This window comes from Amphibalanus amphitrite, unplaced genomic scaffold, assembly GCF_019059575.1.
Source record: "Amphibalanus amphitrite isolate SeventyFive unplaced genomic scaffold, NRLGWU_Aamphi_draft 001267F_arrow, whole genome shotgun sequence".
Classification (NCBI taxonomy): Eukaryota; Metazoa; Arthropoda; class Thecostraca; order Balanomorpha; family Balanidae; genus Amphibalanus; species Amphibalanus amphitrite.
In genome coordinates this window covers 154,246-175,511 of record NW_024882760.1, presented here as the reverse complement: position 1 = coordinate 175,511, position 21,266 = coordinate 154,246, and the positions used below count along the sequence as shown (strand labels likewise).

Sequence of the window (21,266 nt, the reverse complement as noted above, 5' to 3'; positions counted from 1 at the left end):
GCCCATACTGGAAAACACCCGTTACGCTGTGAGGTTTAGTCGGAAATAGTTGTGTCCGACGGGCTGAGGATGGTGCGTAGGTTATGTGTGGTAGAAAACCTACAAAGGCTCCGCTAAGCTGCTGGCATATATCCTAATGACAGATGAATTAGGCGTGCGGATTGATGTGTAGTTATGGCAGAAGTTAGGTGTGATATTTTTGTACACTACCTACTTGATATGGTTACAACAAAACCAAACGTTGTAGGTCTAAATATCGGCTTCATACTTGGGCGGGCGGAATTCTTTGCTATTTTTATGGCTTTGCAGTATGCAATGGCCAATGTTTACGTGTTGCGAACGCCATAACCGAGCTGCACTTTGACGGCGGCTTACTGTATAATCGATATATTTAGCTTCATGGGCTGTGCGATCGATCAAACATTGCATACCTTTGGCTAATATTAGAACCTGCTGTGTATGCATCAATGCCAGACAATGAATATGTAGTCCGCCTGCACATGTAGCATAGTCTAAGGATGGTGCTATAAATGGATACACAAGCATACGAACCTTTGAATAGCTTACTTGCGCACGTGTCTGTCCCAGACCCGAGTTGAAATTCGTCGACAATGCATTGCCCAACCTGTTTCGCAACTGGTCAACGTGCGCGCGCACGACTGCCGGCGGGGGACAGCCTGCCGCCCGTCACAGTTTGGGTGGCACCCTCGTACGGGCTGGACGTGTGCCGGCCGCCCTCCCGAATCACCGTCGACCCGACCGTGATGTGTAAGCGCGCCCGTCACCGGCGTCTGACTGTGTACCTGCAGCTGCTGCAGCACGGTACCACGGTGATCCGCTGCGACGGTGAGCGGAGCAGCCTGTCCTTCCTGCGCCTGGAGCCCACCAACAGCCTGCTGACCTGGCGGCGACCGGGCTGGGGCTCGGCCGGCGACTGCCAGCTGGGGGTCAGCGCCGAGCAGTCACTCAGTCCCGGCCTGCTGCTGCGCTACGGGGGCGCCGCCGCCGACCCGGCCGGCCTCTCCAGCGCCGCTGATGACGGCTTCGTCAGCCTGCTGGCCGTGAAGGAGGTAGGCGCGGCGCGAGACCTCGACTGGCCCCAGCTGGAGCGCCGTTTCGGCCTGGAGGCGCTCGGTCCAGACAGCTCACTGCGGCTGGTGTTCGGCGCCAGTCTGAGCGACAACCGGACGGTGACGTTTGTGGCGCCGCCGGCGGTGGCGGCGGCCTGGCGCAGCCTGCTGCCGGCGCTGGTCAGCAGGCTGAACGGCCAGCGCAGCAGCGCCCAGCGCCAGCGGCTCTGGCTGAAGGAGCAGTACCTGCAGCTGTACTACGAGGACGGACGCTGCCGTGGACCCACCGCCGTCGAGGCGGCCAAGGTCAGTCGTAGGACACGAATACTATTAATAGTTCTGATATATGTGCTAATAGATGGGAGAAAAAAGCTCATTTTGATTGTTGAAGGGATAGTTCCATGGGAACCAAGCTGTTAAGAACAACTCTGTTGGGCGGTCAATTTTGAAATAAGTTTGAGGATTTCACGCTCGGGCAGCATTCGGTCCTTGTAAAGTGTAATGTTGCATTTAATTAACTCAGTCAATAATGCTTAGTGACTAAGAAACACCATTTCAGGCTCTTGGTGGAGGAAGGAGCATGTTTTATCAGCTTCGCGACTATTCGCCCGTGGACCAGAGCTTTCTCAGAAACCCGACAGGAAAACTGAAAAAGAAGCGTTCGTCTTTGGTGAAGGTAAGTTTTGGCGTTTCACACAAAACACATTGGTTTATTGACAGGTTTGGTGTAGGGATGCAGACGTGTCGTAATGCATGAGCCAAGCTGAGCAAAGACAAGCATGAACAGGCAGGGCTACCTTATGCGGTTTCATCACGGTAGCATCTGGTGGGACATATTTAGCGAGTCGTAGCCTATGGATCTCTCATTGAAATAATACGATGGGAAATTCAAAGCCAAAATAATTCACCAAACTATATAAGCCCCTTGCAATGTGATGCTGAAATAAACCAGTGGAACAGGTTAACGTCATGAACAAACAACGTTGAAAAGGTTACGCAGGATTTTGATGGGAACTTACCATGCAGCATACAATTACGATTTACGACCGTTAATTATTTAAATGCACCACGTATGACGCACCAACTTGCTTTGTTGAGATGAGACAGACAGTCACGTGAAGTCTCCCGCTAAACTTGCTATTTGTTAGACCTCTACCTACATACAGTCAACTGATCTCTTGAATATGTAAGTTCTCCTACTCAGTACCGTCTCGAACTTAGACAACTTTTCCCAAACATGCCAACAAACCCTGCCTATCAACATCACCTGATGTTGATCGCCCTCTCCGCTATGCAGATGCGTTTCATCAGCCGCCTCGCCCCCCTGCTGCAGGCCTGTGAGGCGAGCTCGGAGCCTCGCCGCAGTCCGTCGCCGCTCTCGTGCAGTCCGCTGGCCGGCCTGACGCCCAGTTCGTCCCAGTGCACGTCTCCGACGGCGGGCCGCAGTCGGCTGCTGGCGACTGGCTCCTCGCCGGCGCCGAGCCGCTCCCGATCGTCAGAGGACGCCGGACTGGCCGCCAGTGTCGAGAGCGTCATCAACGCCGGCAGCAGCCCCGTGCGCCGCCTGCTGCCGCCCTTCCTCAGGTCAGTCACCGGTCATCGGCTCTCACATCGACTCTCAAATATTGTAGTCAATATGGTCCGCTTCTGCTGAATGGATAATTTATTATAAGACTTCGATATTTGGTCACCCTGCAAGCATGTCTCCATTGTTGCCTATGTCAATTAGTGCCCACTAGGGTTACCCGCGTGCTCCGCAACGCGAAGAAGGGTTATTTTTGACCCGTGGGTATTGGGTTGGTCTGTGTCGGTTTGGTTGGTATCCATTTCGTTCGATTGCTTTTTGACGGCCAAGCATTTTGTAATAAAACAAAAAGATACATCGCATCGAGGTGCCCGTGTCGTATTATCATGCGTTCTACTTAAGAATTATTCGAAAACTGGCGTGAAGTCTTTTGAGGGCCATCGCTGAATTTCGCTAAAAATGACAATGTAATGGTTTGGAACATTTACATTTTTAGGAATACTGTTGCCTATCATGCAAACATGAAGAGTGAATCTTGGACAGAATTGAATGCTCTTTCCAACGGTGCCATTTTCAATTGCCAAACGTATCAGGTTATGCAGCAAAACTCGTGTAATTAATAAAGTGGCACATCATCGACAAACACCATTTTCTCTAGCGATTTGTACCACCTTGGCGTCAATCAATTAGCTATTCACAATTTTTATATGAGAGGCGGTACCTTTTTCTTGCAAATAGGCGTTGATTCAACTCGCTCCATTTAACGGTCACTTAAAAATAAAATTAATTCCAAAATCCCTCAAAAACCGCAATTTTTCAAATAAAAGTGCCCTCTCCGGTGCACGTGGCGCGTGCTATCCTCTGCATTGCACACCATTCAATAGCCCCTTCAATTCTGTACACGATGCTGTTTTCCACGTGCCGGTCGGACCCCTGGTCACCAAGATATTGCACGGGAACTGGACCCGTGTCGGCCAAAATTAGCCGTTTTCGCCCGATTTCGCACGCCGATTTATACATGTAAAGTCTATGACGCGAATTTGCACTTTTTGAGCACGCGCCACGCGCTCCCTATCAATCCGATCGAGAAAAGACCCCTCAAAGGCACGTCGCGCATCCTTGATCTATAAGTTGTGCAAATTTCACCGGGCTAGGTGCAACGGTCTGGCCTGTAGTCCACGCAAAGCACCACCAAGTTGGGACCTCGGTAACGGACAGACGCACCCTCCTCAAATAGTAATATAGACAAGCGGCTGCGCCACTTGCTTTGCTGCGTGGTAGGAAAAGATTGCGGCACCAGCCAATTTGCTTTCGAATGGTGTTCGTTTCAAATCGATGTGTTGGCTAGAAGCATAGATATTGGACGGAAATGTAAAGAGAATTATAAAAGAGCTGTTCTGGGGGCTTAGTTGGATGAAATTTGGCTGATAGGGGGTCAAGACGGGCCAAAGGGGTCAGCCCCGGTCACTTTGGGTCAGGCCAGGTCACATAGGCCACCTCTCGTCCGGTGGGATCAGCCCGGGCCACTGTTCTACTTTTGCCTCCACCACTACCCCTACCCCTACCACTACCCCTACCACTACCCCTACCTCTACCACTACCCCTACCACTACTCCTACCACTACCCCTACTACTACCCCTACCCCTGCCCCTACCACTACATCTGCCACTACCACTACCCCTACCACTACCCCTACCACTACCCCTACCACTACCCCTACTACTACCCCTACTACTACCCCTACCCCTACTACTACTCCTACCACTACCCCTACCCCTACCACTACACTACCCCTACCACTACTCCTACCACTACCCCTACTACTACCCCTACCCCTACTACTACCCCTACCCCTGCCCCTACCACTACATCTGCCACTACCACTACCCCTACCACTACCCCTACCACTACCCCTACCACTACCCCTACCACTACCCCTACTACTACCCCTACTACTACCCCTACCCCTACTACTACTCCTACCTACCACTACCCCTACCCCTACCTCTACCACTACACTACCCCTACCACTACCCCTACCACTACCCCTACTACTACTCCTACCACTACCCCTACCCCTACCCCTACCACTACACTACCCCTACCACTACCCCTACCCCTACCCCTACCAACACCGCTGGGTCATGTCAGGTCACAGAATAATTGGATCCAATCAGTACTAAAATATCAGACTTAAAGTGTTCCCAGCCCTGCCCCTGTTCGTACCATTCCATTACCCTTACTCGATTTTGTCGGAAATGGCGCTTTGTGGCAAATGTGGCGCATTGCGGCAAATGCGGCGCATCTGTACCTTTCGTTTGAGCATGCACCCTTGCACCAAATTGTACCCTTCTCGGGCCATATTTGACAAAACTGTGCGAGCTGCGGCAAAAATGGCGCCTTGTGACCAATGTGACGCATTGCGGCAAACGCGGTGCGTTTTTATACTTCTATCACAAAATCTTCCCATTGAACGAAAATCAACACATTCTCTCGCCACTTTTTATTCAAATTAAAACTTGCCCATCCGCCAATGCGAGGCACCCGCCGCCGATCGGCATGCATTTAGTTCACAAAGTTTGTCGACCCCGGCTCTCAATGAAGATCTACGAACCGATCAAAATTTCATTGGCGATCTTCCGGCGCGCGTCACGTGCCAACCGTGGACCCCAGCGAGTCAAAACCTAGAAAAGGCGTTGACCCGCTCTTTCACCTATAAGGTGTGCAAATTTCAATCTCCTACGACAAACCGTCTGCCCTGTAGCCGTAACAAATTGAACCCACTACACGATGTGCGGACACACACACTCACACACTCACAGACAGACGGATTCTGTTGGAATAGTAAGTTAGATAATTGTTGCTATGAGATGTAATCTGTCTTTGACCTAATCCTGTGCTCTGCAAAGTGTACGGCTCGGATAGGAAGATGAGCACGGCAATGAAATGTTGTGTCACTTTCTATAGTAGGGCCAGGATAGGGCCTAAAAAGGATCTGTTTCGACACTCAGTATACAGCGTGAACACTGAGCTGTCCTGTATGTATAGACGCTCAAAACCTCACAAACGGCTAATTTGAATCGTAAGCTTTTGTAAAAATAAGCGAGACAAATATTTCTCCCATTTGGTATGTTGCATGTTGCTTCTTTGCTGTAAAATATTTATCAATTTATAATTGAAAAAATAAAATTATGCATTAATGCAAAACGTTTCCATTTTACTTTTGAAATACCTACTCTTTGCCAGACGAGTTTTCTATACATTCCTTCAGGTCGCTCGTTGCTAGCAAATACCGAACACGCTGTTTGTTACGCCCCAAGCAGCGGTAGTAAATCATTTGACCTTTTGGAACTGCATAACCTTATCATAACGGATTATGCTATCAATTTGAGTTGTCCCATTTGACGAGCTTATCCCAGTGAACAGAACTGCTTTACTAGCTATTCCGTAACAAATCGACCGTTCAGTTGACACAGGGTTATTTCCAATCTGCAGCTACGGCGAGGCACTTGCCTTAATTGTAATTGCCGATCGATAAAGTCAGCCTGGACTCGGAGGCATCACTTGGCTTCCGTGGTGCGTTGCCATGTCGTGGTACACTCGGTATTGACCGTAGCATTGATCGGGTCCTATTCTCGAGACTCCAGCGTACACCGGTTTACGGTGGCCGGAGAGGCACCCTCTCCGCTCGGCCCTCTGACCCGCTCCCCGCCTGTGTCATCAGACAGCGGAGCCAGTCGGGCGCCCTGGACGGCCTGCTCGCCCGCCCGGAGTCCGAGGAGACCCTCAGCTCGACCGACCAGCTGCTGATGGCCGACTTTGTCCAGCTGTACACCTCCTTCAGTCGGATCATGCGGAAGGACCTGTGGCACCTGTTTGAGCTGTACGCCACGCCCAAGAAGAGCCCGGCCAGGAAAATATCGACGAGCACGTCAGGTGAGACTCGGGGTGGGGAGAAGTAAGAGTATAGAGTCAGATAGAGCCCAAACCTGTTCAGTGTGGATTGTATTGCTCTCTCACGTGAGACCTACGAGGGATCGACCGTTGAAGATACTGAAGATACTAAGATACCAAAACTCCAGGCCATGCAATAGTGCTAGGCAGGCCAAGTCGCACTCGACTTGTCTCACTCTTGTTCAGTTCCCTTGCCAAGCGTAAATACGTGTTATTATTGTAAAAAAGTCGTTGTAATGATAAATCTCCTCCCCTACCCAGATGACGGCAGTCCGCCGGGCGGAGGCAGCGCCCCTGGCGGCCAGCGGAAGAAGCTACTGGACGGCGTGTCGGCAGCTATGGTAGTCTGTAACGGCGTGGATGTGGACCGGGCCTCGTCCTGGGTCATCTCCATGGAAACGCTGGGGAAGGTGCTGCTCAGCCAGCAGGGCGAGACTGCTGACCGGGAGCACCTCGTCAGGATTATCATGGTGAGTCGGCTGCGGCAAGATTATTATGGTGAGTCGGCTGCTGTAACAGCTGCGTCAGTGAGATGATTTAATTGACATTTAACGATCATGCTTGGTTGGATTGCGGCAGAACATTGTACATAAATCATGATTAGGAATATGAATGTCCGTCGGCACTCTTCTCATATTTCCAATAAGAAATGTTTCATTATACGTTGCGAAACGCTACCGGCCTTTAGCAGTACTGGTTATAGTTTTCTGCTTTCTCTATAGATGGCGCTAGTAGTGAACGCCTGCAGGTATACTGTGCCGCATAACTTTCCATCACTTCGCGGCGCCGAGCTGAACTATTCTGCCACAGTGCGGTGACTTCTGGCTGTCATTCTAAGGCTGCCTTGTGCACACATTTTCAATTCATGCAAGGAATCGGAAAGATCCGGATTATTCCAGTTGTGGGTGTTGAAATGGAGGCGTAGAAGGAAACGAAATAACGTTTACCGGAATCTCAAGGACCAAGGTTGCACCTAACCTAAACAGACCTACGAGCCTGCGCTAGGCGCAAGTTTGAAATTTTCTTTTAAGCTGAAGTTGAGCTCTTATTTAGTGGCATCGATGCGATATGCCGTAGGTATTTACCAGTCCCGTACTATCGTGATCACGTGGTTTCCGGGATTGTTCCCGTATTCGTCATTATGCACACTTAAAGTGTATGCTTGTATGTTTGTCACGAGCACGTCGTTTCCTGTCCTCAGCGCTATGAGAAGGACCCGAGCCTGCGGGACACGTTGTGTCTGAGTTTCGCCGGCTTCTGCTCGTACCTGCTGGACGAGGCCAACTTTGCGACCTCGGGTGGCGAGCCGACGCCTGCCGAGGACTTCAACTACCCGCTGTCCTACTACTACATGGCCTCGTCGCACAACACCTACTTGACCGGCCACCAGCTCAAGGGCGAGTCCTCCGTCGATCTCTACTCGCAGGTGGGTGATGACGAATGGCAGAGACCCGTGCTGTAGTCAGATAAACACGATTTTGTAAAGCCAGTCATAGCAGTGATAGGAAAATGTCGCCGGAAGAAGTAGTGACTGAAATGTGCTCTTGCACAGACTGCTGATGTACGAGTAAGAAGCTAAATCCTTTTGCGGGGGCATGCAACTTCCCAGCAGTGGTGAGGCTAACGGCGACCTACTTCAAATATGTTTACCATATGGTGGCCCGTTCCCACCACTAGTAGGCGACCTGCAATGACCTGTGCTTACCTGACCTCTGTCCCCTTCAGGTACTACTGACGGGCTGTCGGTGTGTCGAGCTCGACTGCTGGGACGGAGATGACGGCGCCCCGGTCATCTACCACGGCCACACGTTCACGTCCAAGATCGGGTTCCGCGCCGTGGTCGAGGCCATCGGCCAGTCGGCCTTCGTGACCAGTCCCTTCCCCGTGCTGCTCTCCATCGAAAACCACTGCTCGCTCCAGCAACAGGCCAAGATGGCGCAGATCTTCCAGGTAGGGCGAGCACGCGCGACGCACAGAGATACCGGTTTGAACCCGTACAGTCCGGTTAGGGTCAGTGGTTTACGAAATCGAAGCTAGTTGACAGGCATGTGGCTGACTGACTGGTCAATCCATTATCAGATTTGACAGCTTGCTGGCCAGCTGTCACTGTAACGTGATTTTCAGCGATAACTTTGATTCATAAGGATTTAATATGTATGAGTATATTGATTTATTCAAGTATGTCGGACCGTAATCATTCTGTCGTACTGTCTCAGGATGTCTGGCAGACAGGCTAGCTGGCTGGTTAGTCGAATTCGGACCATGCCATTAACCTCCATTTCTCCCCTCTCCCCAGTCGGTTCTCGGCGACAAGCTGGTGATGCGACCCGTCTGTGAGGCCGATCTCAGCGACAACCCACGGCTCCCCTCACCCAACCAGCTCAAGTTCCGGGTGCTCATCAAAAACAAGAAGCTGTGTGCGGACGTGCCGCCTCTGCTGCGGCGTGTCAACCAGAGAACCAACTCGGTCGTGTCGTCGAACGCGTCGTCGGCCAGTCTCAACCTGGAGAGCGACGATGACGACGATGACGATGATGATGAACTCTTGTGTGGTGAGTCGATTGGGAGGACCCCTGGAGGAGATGGGTGTATATCGCGTTTGGTTGTGGTTTTGCTGCAGTTCTTGATTTCCCTGATTTCCTTGATGAGATGGTCGTCTAAGAGCATGTGGTGCCAGTGACTCCTGCTCCCGAATAATAATTTGCTGTTGAATAACGTAATATGTGCTTTTATTTCGTTTTACCGTTTAGCCCTGACCTGCCCATTTTACTGTATGCCTGGCCTATTCAAATACATTAGCCTGAGGGGTGTGGTAATAACAGTCACCGTGGTAATAACTGGTGTAAGCCAGGTGTAAGCAAAGTGACCACGGTCAAAAATGAATTACCAAGTCAACATTTTGGGATGTCCTCGTTCAAAAAAAACGGCTAAGAGCTTCGGTCTAGACAATTATCCAGAATTGGAGGATCAAAAGCATGCGATAGCATGCTTTTGCGATAGCATGCTTTTGCATCCGGAAATTCCCATTGGTGGGTCGCTGAAAAAAAGTTCGGCTGAACCTGTTTGTCAGTGAGTATGTGAGTATGTGAGTATGTGAGTGAGTTTGTCCAAGCTTTTTTGGACCTGGAGTCAAAATGGGTGGACCGATCGGGACGAAAGTGGGACCGTTTGATTCGTCTCCGGCGAGGTAAACTTTTGGTGCTGGCCTCGGTTCGCTCGGTGCTTCGTGGCATATGCTATTCCGCTTCAAAGTTTCGGTGACACGAAATTTTTTGTCAAGGCTACAGGTCAACCCGAGGTCACGGGCAAAGCCATACTGGCGGGACACATCGGTAACACCTGGAACCAGTTTCCAGGGGGGTCACCGTCTGCGAGGGGTGCAGGCTGCACGTGCTGGGGGCGGAAAACCGTTTTGACGTGAGGTCCTCTGGCTCAAAGAAATATTGATCTATCAACCTCAAAATCGGTTCAATGGTAGTCCCAGGCAAGGCCTCCAAAATAGTGCACATTTGGTTGAGCTAAACTCTGTGGTGCATGAGCTATGCACGTGCAAGCCGATTGCACCCCTTCGTACGTTGCCACGCCTGCAGGGTAAACAACAGCTCTAACTGGTTCAAAACTTGCAGGTCATAAGAAGAATACATTGAGTCATGACATTCCGGCGAGATAATATCCGAGGGGTGCAAGCTGCGCGTGCGGGGGGCGGTTAACGGTTTTGACGATGGATCCTCTGATCCCGGGAAACGTCGAGCTAGCGACACAAAAGTCGGTACACTGATAGAACTAGACACACGCTACATGATGTTATGAAAATGCCTGCACTGTGGTGCCTGGGACATGAACTATGCACGTGCAGTTAATTCATATCTTACTGTAGGTAGATCTCCACATGAATCTCACGTGCTTTCAAGCATTTCATGGATGTTTCAGACCAGTTGGTTTTGCAGTCCATACTCAGTTCCATTCCTCCAATTCTGGCCCAAGGCAACGCACGAGCGCTGCCGGCATCTAGTTTTATCGTTGGCATACAGTAAAATACATACCAAACTCGGCCGGTGATAAATTTTCAAGACCTCAGTCCTTACTGATTTTTGAACTCGGCCTTCGGCTTCGTTCAAAAATTCAGTAAGGACCTCGGTCTTGAAAATTTATTTACACCGGCCTCGTTCAGTATTATATATTACCGCCATGTCCCAGCTCCTGACCGATCTACGCTGACCATTCTGACCTAATTGTTATGCCCTAACCGCTCTGACCTGGGTTTCATGGCTGTTTCAGACCGCGAGACGTCCCTGCTGGGTCACCTCAGTGATGTGGCCGTTGGTGAAGAAGAGAACGGCAGGCCTCCACAGACCCGGCACAGGTCAGCTGCTGTAATATTGTGCCCTGCTACAAGTAAAATCTAGCATCTCTGATGATAAATCTGGCTATTTTTAAGTAAATTAGAAAAACGATTTAAGTGCAAGTTAATTTTTACATATTTACGTTAAGTGCTTCGCCGTGCGTATCAATTTTCTCTCGATTTTATCAGTTTAGCTTCGCTCCACAAGCATTATGGCATGAATGCTTGCTAAATTTTACCAAAATACGTAGATTGTAAATGAGCTGCAGTTCACGTCAATTTGCGTTTGCCGCTACTTCGTTGGGTTTACGTCATTTTAAGACGAACTCTGTGATACGGTATCACGTTTTTCAATCCCACTAACAATATGTTGTGTGTTCGCCAGGTCGACCTCCGATCTGGACGGCGTTGACGACGGCGGTGTGAAGAAGAAGCACAGCTCCCAGATCTCCAAGGAGCTCTCCGACCTGGTGGTCTACACGCAGGCCATCAAGTTCCACGGCTTCATCTCGCTCAGCCCCATGTGCGTCAAGCCCAAACCCTCTCAGCGGCGTCGGATTGCTCTGCAGAGCTCGGCCAGTATCCCGTCCTCCGGGGGCGGGACGGCCCACCCACGACCCGATAGCGCCTCCTCCACCGGTACAGGCGTCCGCAAACCGGTCATCGTTCACCCCTGCTATCAGATCTCCAGCATCAACGAGACATCAGCCAAGAAGCTGTGCAGAAAACAGCCGCTCGCCTGTTTGGTGCACACAGAGGTACAAATTATGCGCACCTACCCAGCAGCGATGAGGATCGATTCGTCCAACTTCAACCCGGTGCTGTTTTGGGCGTGTGGTATCCAGTCAGTGGCGCTCAACTATCAGACTGTGGACTCTGCACTCCACGTGAATCGAGCAATGTTCTCTCAGACGGGGGACTGCGGGTATGTCCTGAAGCCGCGTGTTATGTGGGATCCGACCCACGTGCTCTACCGCAGGTTCAACCCGTGGGAGAAGAAGTTTGACGGTCTGCATGTGACCTACCTGACTGTGACCATCATCTCTGGCCAGTATGTGTGTCAGGGAAGCTTCTCTGCCAGCCCGCAGGTTGAGGTCGAGATTGTCGGAGTTCCTGCCGACAGTGTCAAGTACAAGACCAAGGCCGCTCCTCACAACAGCTTAAACCCGATCTGGGACGAAACACTCGTGTTCCGTGTCTGGTTCCGCGAGCTCGCCTTCCTGCGTCTGACGGTCACCGACGCCGGCACGGGCCACCAGTCGGCGCAGAGAACGGTGCCGCTCAGTCAGCTGCGGCCCGGCTACCGCCATGTGCGTCTTCATGACGCGCAGGACCGACCTCTAGCCGTCTCGACTCTCTTCATATACTCGAGGATGGATGAGGAGGGCTCGGAGCCGGCAGAGGTACCGTGCCGGACCGCTGACGGCGGGCCTGCTGGGGGAGCGGAGGACGAGCTCGACTCGACGGCGCCCTGTCAGCGACCCGGTGGCAGGAGGAAAACGTTCTTCCTGATGGTCCACGAGGTGACGCCTGAAGAGCCGTACACCATCGTCCGTGTCACCCAGGATCACACGACTCGCGATGTGATAGCGCAAGCGCTCACTAAGGCGGGAAGGGCTGAGGACAGCGTGGACGATTACGTCCTGATCGAGTCGGTTGCCACGGACTGGTCGCGCTGCGCCTCCAAGACCACCCTGCAGCGAGTGCTAGCCGCTGATGAGTCCCCTCTCCGGGCGCAGGCCGCCTGGAAGGGCGAGGGCATGCTGCTCCTGAAGAAAATTGGTGACGACCCGAGCTGTCGCGCCTGGGTGTCCACAATCCAGTCCAGTGGCCGGAGAGACACGCTCGACTCTGCCGACAGTTTCCTGGTGTGTGTCTGTGACGTGGGTCCGAGCATCCCGTACGCGATTCTGAAGGCCCCTCGCGCCAGCACTGCGCAGGAGCTGATCGCGCAGGCTCTGGTGAAGGCTCGCCGTCTCGAGCCACCCGGACGGTTTGTGCTCGTCGAGGAGCTAGAGTTCGGCCGAATGGCGTCGGACGCGTCGGGCGCGCGGCGAAAGCCGACGCGGACCGAGCGCCGCCGCCTGGCCGACGATGAGTGTGTGTACGATGCGCAGCGCGCCTGGCCCACCATGGGCCGTCTGTACCTGCGCGAGCGTCAGTCACACCTGGAGGATGGCGGCTCGCGCTGGAGGGGCGCAGCCGAGTCGGCCGCCTGGAGGCTGCGACTCCCTAACCTGGTCGGCTGCTCCATCGATAACCGGAGGCACTCCACGACTACCACTGCTGGCTCCGGGGGCGGTAGCGAGCAGAACGACTTCGGTCCTGTCTCCAGACTACGGAGACTTTCGCGAAAGCTCTCCAAGAAGAACTAACTGTGATGGCTGCTACGGCACAAGCAAGGATCTCCGATGCTCTAGTCCACTGTTTGACGTGCGCTCGACAAGCGCCATGGTTCAGTATTGTTTGGCGGCAGCTTTTGTCGACATTTGGCAGTGTTTGTGTGTTTGTGGGAGAGTGTTTGTCGGTGAGCGGAGCCCGTGTTGAGGCTCCGCGCCACACCGGCCTGTTTTTGCGCTCCATTCCATATCTGTGTTGTGATGGCGACGCTATAGTTTTCTATAAACTGTTGACAATCGCTGGCGGCCCACCGTCGTGACATGGCCCGTATTTTAAACATGCTGGTGCTACTTTTGTACCACCCGGTTGTTATACTGTGTCGGGGCGGGCACTCGGCGGGCGCTGCTGGGAGACGGCGCCGGGCTGTTGTCTGTACTCCGCGACCATGTGCCTGCGAGTTTTAACGTCCCGGTGACGAGGCGGCTGGACCGCGTCATAACGCCACCGGCCGCGTATACGCACAACTCGCAATTCTTTAACAGAATATAATTTTACGTCACCGATGGTGCATTACGTGGGCTGGGATATTCACGCTACGCTGAGCGCCGGCTTCGTGGAAGCTCAAGTCGTAACCTAGCAGAGGCACGGGGAAAACGAAAGGCATGGTTTGCTGACAGTCACTTTCTGCAACGACAGAAGCTCTACTACCTTGATCCGTGGCAGTTCGGCTTCATTCGTCTCAATCGAACAGGCTATCCTAGCCTGGAAGACTCACACTGTTCTACATATACCTACATGAACGAACACTGAACGCCAATCGCACGTGACACGATTGTTGGCGCTTCACTGTAGCCACCGAAACACACCCGTCAGATCTCAGTAGCAAATGTATTCCTCATATAAATTTGTACATAACATCCGATTGCATCACACAATTGGCTAGCGAGTAGCCAGAACCGGCCTGCGGCAGGGACTGATGAGACGACTCGACCCACCGACGACTAGCTGCCGGGGACTGAGCGCGCACCCCCGCCGACACCCCCCCTCCCCTCCCCGCCCCACGTTCACAGGAAGGCACGGCACAGGAAGCACCTGTTTCGCTCGCAGCGCCGGGCCGCGGCGCGAGCAGCCTCGGCCGCGACAGGAGCGCCCCCTGCGCGCGGAATAACGACCAGATCTCAGTGCGCGGACCGACGACAGCGCCACCTGCAGCGCCTGACTAGTGCCGTCACCGCCACCCGTCTATTGGCAGGGTGAAACACAACTCCAGGTGGCACGGACACTCGAGCAGCGTCCGTCGCTTGTACGCGGCGCCCCAGCCCTTGGCGAAGCTGACCACTGCCGTGCGCGGGTCGCGCAGTTCGTGGTGGGCGTCACCGGACCGCCGGCGGGCCTGGTACTCTGTCCAGGAGAATACGAGCACTGAGTAGCCGGGCGGCAGTTTGTGGACGGCCTCCGAGGCTGGCGATCCCTCCGGCGGGTCCAGGGTGGGGCTGGAGACGAACAGCGGCTTCTGACTGCGGTTGTACAGCCAGACGCCGGACGGCTCCAGACTCAGGCTCAGACCTGTCAACAGAGAAGGCACACGTGGTCAGATTCGCCGGGTGCATGGTGACAGGGGCACGATGTCAGTTTGGCACGTGGGCTGTCCGTACCGCCACTCAACGCAGATAACATCTCGCCCAACACTGCCGTAGTAAATCTGTCTCATCGAGATATCTGAGAGCAGATTACGCCGATACGAATACGTCTCCACTTAAAATGTGATATATACGATGCCAATTTAGTGGCGTCCCATCCAATTCATCAACATCGATTTAGCAAACAGTTCAGCGGCTGAGTCGAAGTTCCTATCAGAGCCCACGCCGGGGAATGCGAGCAATTCGAGTCAGTACCATCCAAACCATAACTGAACGTCCATCTGCCAGCAGTTAGCGTGGGCGTCGCGCGGTGGCCGGAGGCACGCGACTCAGTGGCGAACATAAACTGAGTGCAGCGCGGCCGGGCGGTCTAGGAATGCGCCCGGGGGTGGGTCACTCCCCTCCGTCCCCGTTCCACCCCCGACCCTCCCCTGGAGACAGTCATGTCCGGACCGCGGTCAGAGTGCGTGACTGCACACTGACTCAGCCCGGCCCCGCGCGCACTGGGTGGGTTCCAGCCCGCGGCACCGTCCGCTGAGCTGGGGTCCGACCCCCGACGAACGCGCCCTGGTCCACTGGTCAATATAGGGGGCTGGCTCCGCCCTGGGGGCTGACTCAGCGTCGCTACTGACCCGGTGACCGTCACCGCCAGGTAACAAGGCATTTCTGTGAACGGCCACCCTGCGTACCGCGAAATAGGATCACCACGTACTGGCAAACAGCCACCAAACAGCGCCTGCTCGCGTAAAAAGTGACCTAAAACAATTGTCATCCTGTCACCCTCTCCCTGTCTACGGTCCAATACGCCTATACCAAACCAGAAACCAGGATATCCCTTCAAATCTAACTACCCCATACTACCCAGTCCAACGCGTTTAACCCCCATTCTTTACGCCACCCCCCCCCCCCCTCACCCACCCCATACCACCACCCTCCACTCCTCATACCTGCACCGATCTGCGGTCGAGTCTTGCGCACATCCGGCTCCGGGTTGGGGTGTTGGCCACAGACGTCCGACAGTGCCACACCATCCTCGTGAGGCAGGTTGTAGAACACATTCTGGACGGGACCGCGGGCGTGCCAATCGGGACCGACGCGTCGCTTTCGTTCCCGGTAGAGCAGCCGACACCAGGTACGCTGGGAGTCTGTGGGAAAAGAGGGCAGTCAGGTCAAATTCAGACAACAAGCGAGAAGTCAGAGTTGGGGGACGGAGGTGAGTTCAGAGGGTTGGAAAGACAGAGACAGAGACAGACGGGACGAGCTGATAACACTGACAGACAAACAGACAGACAGACTGACACAGAGACAGACAGACAGACTGACCAACAGACAGACCGACTGACCGACCGACAGACCGGCAGACAGACAGACCGACCAGGCTGACAGGCTGACGGACAGACAGACCGACTGACCGACCAACCGACCGACAGACCGACAGACAAATGGTAATTAAGTCAAGCAGTCGATGGTCGGTCAGATCATGAAAATCAAATGCAAAACCAGGCAGCATACGACAGTGAGGCCACGAAATATTCATGAAAACCTCGTAGCAGGAGCCTGTCTGAGCTACGTTGTAGTCTCAGTCCCGTGCAAAGCAAAGGGGCCCTCGAGGGCCACAGTATACTTCTATTGTAAATATTGACATACTCCAGCCTCTGGTCAGGCGTTGTGGTATACACCCAGACAGAATAAAAACCGTCTGTGTATTTCGTGATTCATCTCGCTCCGACAGCCATGGATGGAAAACGTCGTGCATTGCCCTGATGTCCGATATGTAAAATGAATAATTCCTGTATGAACCGACTTATGTATACAAGGGCCACACCGTACTGGGTTCGTCTATGAACGGTCAGCCCGTGTGACGCGACTAAGACATTTCCTGCGCACCCCAGTCGGCTCCCTCGCCACTCTGCAGAAGTAATCTGGCTCGCACGTCCAATCAGCACCACACAGCAGCCTCGGACGCCAGTAAATCCCGCTGTGTTCCGCCCAGCGGAGCGTTCGCTGCTGTCAGCGACCCGGGGCCGACATTCTCTGCCGCCACCCCGCCCCGCCCCGCCTGTCCGGCGCCCGGCCGGGACAGTGTGTTCGGCTGCGGCGGCCTGCTCTGCACTCCCCGTTCCCCAGCGCGTCTCTGGAGCGGCCGCAGACGCGGCGGGCGTCTCCCAGTCGGCCAGCCGGCCGGCGCCCTCCTGTCGGCTGTCACATCCCGACCTATCGGAGCCATCGCGGTCGTATCGGCCGGCCGGTCGGCGCCGGGGCCGGGGCCGGGCCGGGTCGGGTCGGCCGACGGAGACGAACGGCGGAGAGCTCGGCGGCGCCGGCGGGACGCTGAGCCCACCCCGTGTCGGCGTCGACGCGACGCGGCGGCGGCGGCGCTGCCAAGCGGCCGGCGCCACGGCGTCACCCGACGTCAGCGGCGCCGTCGGGACCGGCAGCCAGCGGCCGCGGGCGCCGCTCCGCCGGCCGCCGACGCCGACGAGCGGCCGCCGTGAGACGCAGATGACCCCGGCGCCGACACAGCGCGCCCCGACCGCCTTTGTATCTCAGGCGCAGGAAAGGTGGGACAGATTCGGCCCGGCCGGCGATGTGGGGTAAGGTAGGCCACGACGGGGTAGATAGACGCCACTGCGTTGAAACTCACCTGGTAGGTATTTACCGGCCAGATTCCCAATCTCTTGCGAAAATGAGATGAAGAATGCAGTGAATTTGGATTAGGTAGGCATAACTCTCGAAAAGGAGTGCACGATCTGGATCGTGTGATAACATTCGTTTTGGTTAGCATTCCTCGCGTGCTGCTTCAATTCGTGACAGACTGCGACATTTGATACAATTGTTTCGCATTATTCGGAATGCAAGCGCATGTTCTAAAAGTGACGATGATATGAGCTTCATAAAAGCAAGAATAGAAAAAGTTACTCATAACTTTTCTTATTCGCGTCAATGATGCAGATCAAGACAGCAATCTGTAACAAACGAAAATGCACTTTATTTCGCATATTTACCGCTAGATGTCCCTAGCACCAAACGCCTGCAGGTATGCTGTGCCGCAACACTTCCAGCTAAAGGCCGTGCCGCTGGACGGCGAAAAAGTACTCGTTTAGCTTCGGCAAACGTCAAATTGTTCCCCAGCTGACCAGAAGAACACACTTATCTGTCCCTGGCCATGCTTGTAATGTTCATTCTGCTGCTCTTATCTCCATATACGCAGAATCCCAATAGTTACGCTCCCGGCCGGAGTCTGCGGCGGCGGTGCAGCGCTCCAGGCCCCGGCCGGTACACGGGCGGCGCGGGGTCCGTGTTATTACACAGTGTTACCAGTGGCGTGTCGGCGGCGCTCGGTGGCGCCACCCCGTCGCCGTCCGGTCGCGCCCGGCGCAGTGTTTAGCCCTCGTCTGGCGTGTTAAGTGCACATTCCAACCGGTCTGCCGGCGCTCGGTCGGTCGCTCGGTCGCTCGGTCGGAGTCGGCGGGTTCCCTCTCCACCCGGATGTGCCCCGTCTCGGCGAGGCGCGGCTGACTAACGCGTCCATTGCAGAGCACGGCACGCCGCCTAAGTCGGCAGGCACGCGGCCACCGGTCGGCGGCGCCGGCCGTGCTGCAGTCGGCGCCCCGGCCCGCTCGGTCGGCGCCACACCGCAGCTGTGACCTGCTGCCTATGAATTAGCGGCCGAATCCGCATCCGGCGCCGGCGGCAGGCACGGCTCGGCTGTCGGTGCCTTGCGCCATCCGCTGAGTTCCCTGATCGGATCTCTCGGGCGCCGGGTTCCGGGTGAGCAGTTCCAGTTCACAGGCGCCGCCGCCGCCGCCGCAGACGCCAGACGCCAGACGCCCGCCAGTTTCCTCCATTGCTGACGGTAACGGGCTCAAACAAGTTCACCGGACTTTTCTCCTGAGAAGCGAACACGCACCGACTTCCATGCTAACCGCAATAAGTAGAGCCAAACAGCTACGTTTTAACCTGAACAGCCCGAGCTTTTTCATGAACAGCGCCGCTTGGGGCTCCCTCCAGCGCTTGGCCATCCATCATTTGGAGCTGCGCCGGCGCTGGCAGGCCCTCTCGGCTGCTGCCAGAGCCGCCGCCGTCGCCGGCCAGTTGTCGACCGTCCGCTCCTGACCTTCCACGCGCCGGCCAGCCATAAAGAGCGGCCACGGCATGCGGCCGGGCCCATTATCAGATGCTTCCCAGCCAGTAGTTGGGCGCGGCGCCGCGCGGTGGCAGCACCGTCTGTCTCTGAGCGGCGTGCCGTCCCGTCCGCGCGGCGGCCGCGGCGGCGGCGCAGGACCGGGGTCATGGCCCGTCGGTCGCGGGGCCGCCCAGAGGTCACGGTCGGCCCATATGCATTTCCGGCGGCCTCAGCCGGCGGCACAGAACACAGGCCAGCGGGACAGAGATACCAAACAGAGGGCCTCGCCGGAACCCGGCTCGCTGCTGTGCTCCCGGCCATTGCTGGAGAATGGGAGGTCGCCGTTGAGTCCGTGGCTGTCACCGCTGCCAGTCGCCGCCTGGGGCGGCTGTCGGCAGCGGCTCCAGCTGACACAGATTGCCACCGGCCGGCTGATCCGCCGACTTGGGACGGATCACGGCATCGGGCAGCCGCTGACATTATCAGCAGGGCGGGAGGCGCCGGCGGGGGTCCAGACGGTCCATATGGGTCCTCACGCGAGCATCATTCTGAGGCACAGGCTAGCCCGTATTTCATCATCCATCGATTGTTCTGCTTCCATCAACCGCGAAGACGGATACAGCGGAGGAAATCAAACGGAAAACGATAACAGTAATCGAACATAATAGTCCAGCCGGCGCCCCCGCTCTGGCACCAGCCTAGGCGGGACCCTCCGAGGCTCGTACCGTTCCGGATCCCGTTCGGGGGCCTCTATTCGTATCCCAGCCCCGTCTGAGACTGCCGCCGCCGGAGCCGGCATCCCAAGGTCTGGGCCGGCGGAAGCCACTCCCCTCCAGCTCGGGGGCATTTCTGCCGACTAGAAAGGACGCACGCGCCGTTTGGGTGGGGGTCCCGCGGCGCGCGTCGGGCGGGCTCTCATCAGGCACACCCAGCGCGCCGGCGGGTGACCGGTCATGACGGCAGTGCGGCCGAGCACCGCTGAACCTGCCGAGGGACCTGTCGCGGCCGACACCACTCCCGGAGGAGGCACTGGGACACGTCGCGCCGACAGAGAGCCGATACAGCGCTCCGGCGTCACCGCATACCGCTAGGTGGGAGGTCCGGCGCCGCTGACGGGCTGCGCCGGTCGGCGGCGGTCGGCGGCGCCAGTCGCGCTGATGTCACCGGCCGCGCGGCGACAGACTGTCGCCTGTCGCGCTCACTCAGACGCGCCCGGAGCCGGCAGCCGATGGATGGCCGTTCACGGTCCGGTACACGGTCTCCGGCGCCGGGCCGCGGGCTGCAATCGCGCGCCGCCCCGACGGCCCCCAATGTTTGAACTCGGTTATGGTCGTCCGCCGCCGGCCAAAGTCCAGGCCAAAGAGCGGTGGCGACGCCAAACTATTGTACCGCAGCAGATGGTGTTGTCCAGTGTGACTACCAGATGTCACCACTGGAGGTCAAACTGTGAGCGGTGGCCGTCCGTCACCAGCACGACATCAATTTATGAGCCTTCACCGTCTGTCACCATGCCAGAGGTCGGGTCACAGACTCTGTCGTCAGCCGGTGCAGGTCGCGAGTTTTGTCGTCAGGCAGAGGTTTGCTCACCGTGACCTCTGTGCTCCGGTGAGGTCACACTCACTCACCACGAGAGCGGAGGTCAGGTGGGAGGTCAGTCTGTGACCGTGTGGGGCGCCGGAAGCCGTCGGTACCGGCTCGGCGCCGCTGCGGGCCCGTTACTCGGCGCGGTGGCGCCGGCGCGTCGCCGCAGACCGTGCCTATCAGTCGGCATCACTTCCGAACCGAGCCGGTCCTAATACGGCGCTCAGTTATGCGGCTCAGCAGCGGCGGCGGCAGCAGGAGCGGCGGCGGCGGCGGCAGCAGCAGAGACAACGGCGGAGGCGGCGGCGGCGGCGGCGGCGGCCCTGACCCCACCAGAGACACCAGACCGACGGTGGTGACGTCACAACCGACGGTGGTGACCTCACCGAGCGTCGCCAGTGGCGTCACAAACCGCCGGTATTGCCGCAAAAGTCGCCAGTCGACATTGCGAGCCGACATTGAGAGCGATGTGGCTGCATCTAAGCCGATTCCAACATGTATTGTGTGAATTTTGTCCGCATTAGTGGTTTTTGGAAACCACCAGACTGAACCAAAAGTTGAGTTTACGATGGCGTTTAACAGCTTTCGACAGCTCACAAATCAACAAGTGCAAATGAGCACTTAACTTCTAATTAAATGTTTTCGGAAAGGACAGGCTAGGGGACTGGCTCATATGACCATCTGGTT

The 21,266-nt window shown here is 55.8% G+C and overlaps 2 protein-coding genes across 2 annotated transcripts in view; one reads left to right on the top strand and one right to left on the bottom strand.

The window, feature by feature from the left end:
* Positions 1 to 695: 695 nt before the first annotated feature.
* LOC122371656 (1-phosphatidylinositol 4,5-bisphosphate phosphodiesterase epsilon-1-like) lies at positions 696 to 13,793 on the top strand. Its single transcript, XM_043348119.1, has 10 exons — positions 696 to 1,376; positions 1,630 to 1,746; positions 2,404 to 2,654; positions 6,321 to 6,532; positions 6,812 to 7,020; positions 7,752 to 7,976; positions 8,276 to 8,500; positions 8,847 to 9,102; positions 10,829 to 10,913; positions 11,278 to 13,793. The coding sequence occupies exons 1-10, from the start codon at positions 765 to 767 to the stop codon at positions 13,265 to 13,267; spliced, it is 4,182 nt and encodes a 1,393-aa protein (XP_043204054.1). The 5' UTR covers positions 696 to 764; the 3' UTR covers positions 13,268 to 13,793.
* Positions 13,794 to 14,106: 313 nt separating this feature from the next.
* The window catches only part of LOC122371655 (mothers against decapentaplegic homolog 6-like), a 28,847-nt gene continuing 21,687 nt past the window's right edge, over positions 14,107 to 21,266 (bottom strand). The window contains exons 4-5 of the mRNA XM_043348118.1: positions 15,820 to 16,017; positions 14,107 to 14,798 (exon numbers count right to left, since the gene is read on the bottom strand). Coding sequence (XP_043204053.1) covers positions 14,461 to 14,798; positions 15,820 to 16,017 — 536 coding nt within the window. The 3' untranslated portion in view covers positions 14,107 to 14,460. The remainder of the gene's footprint in view (positions 14,799 to 15,819; positions 16,018 to 21,266) is intronic.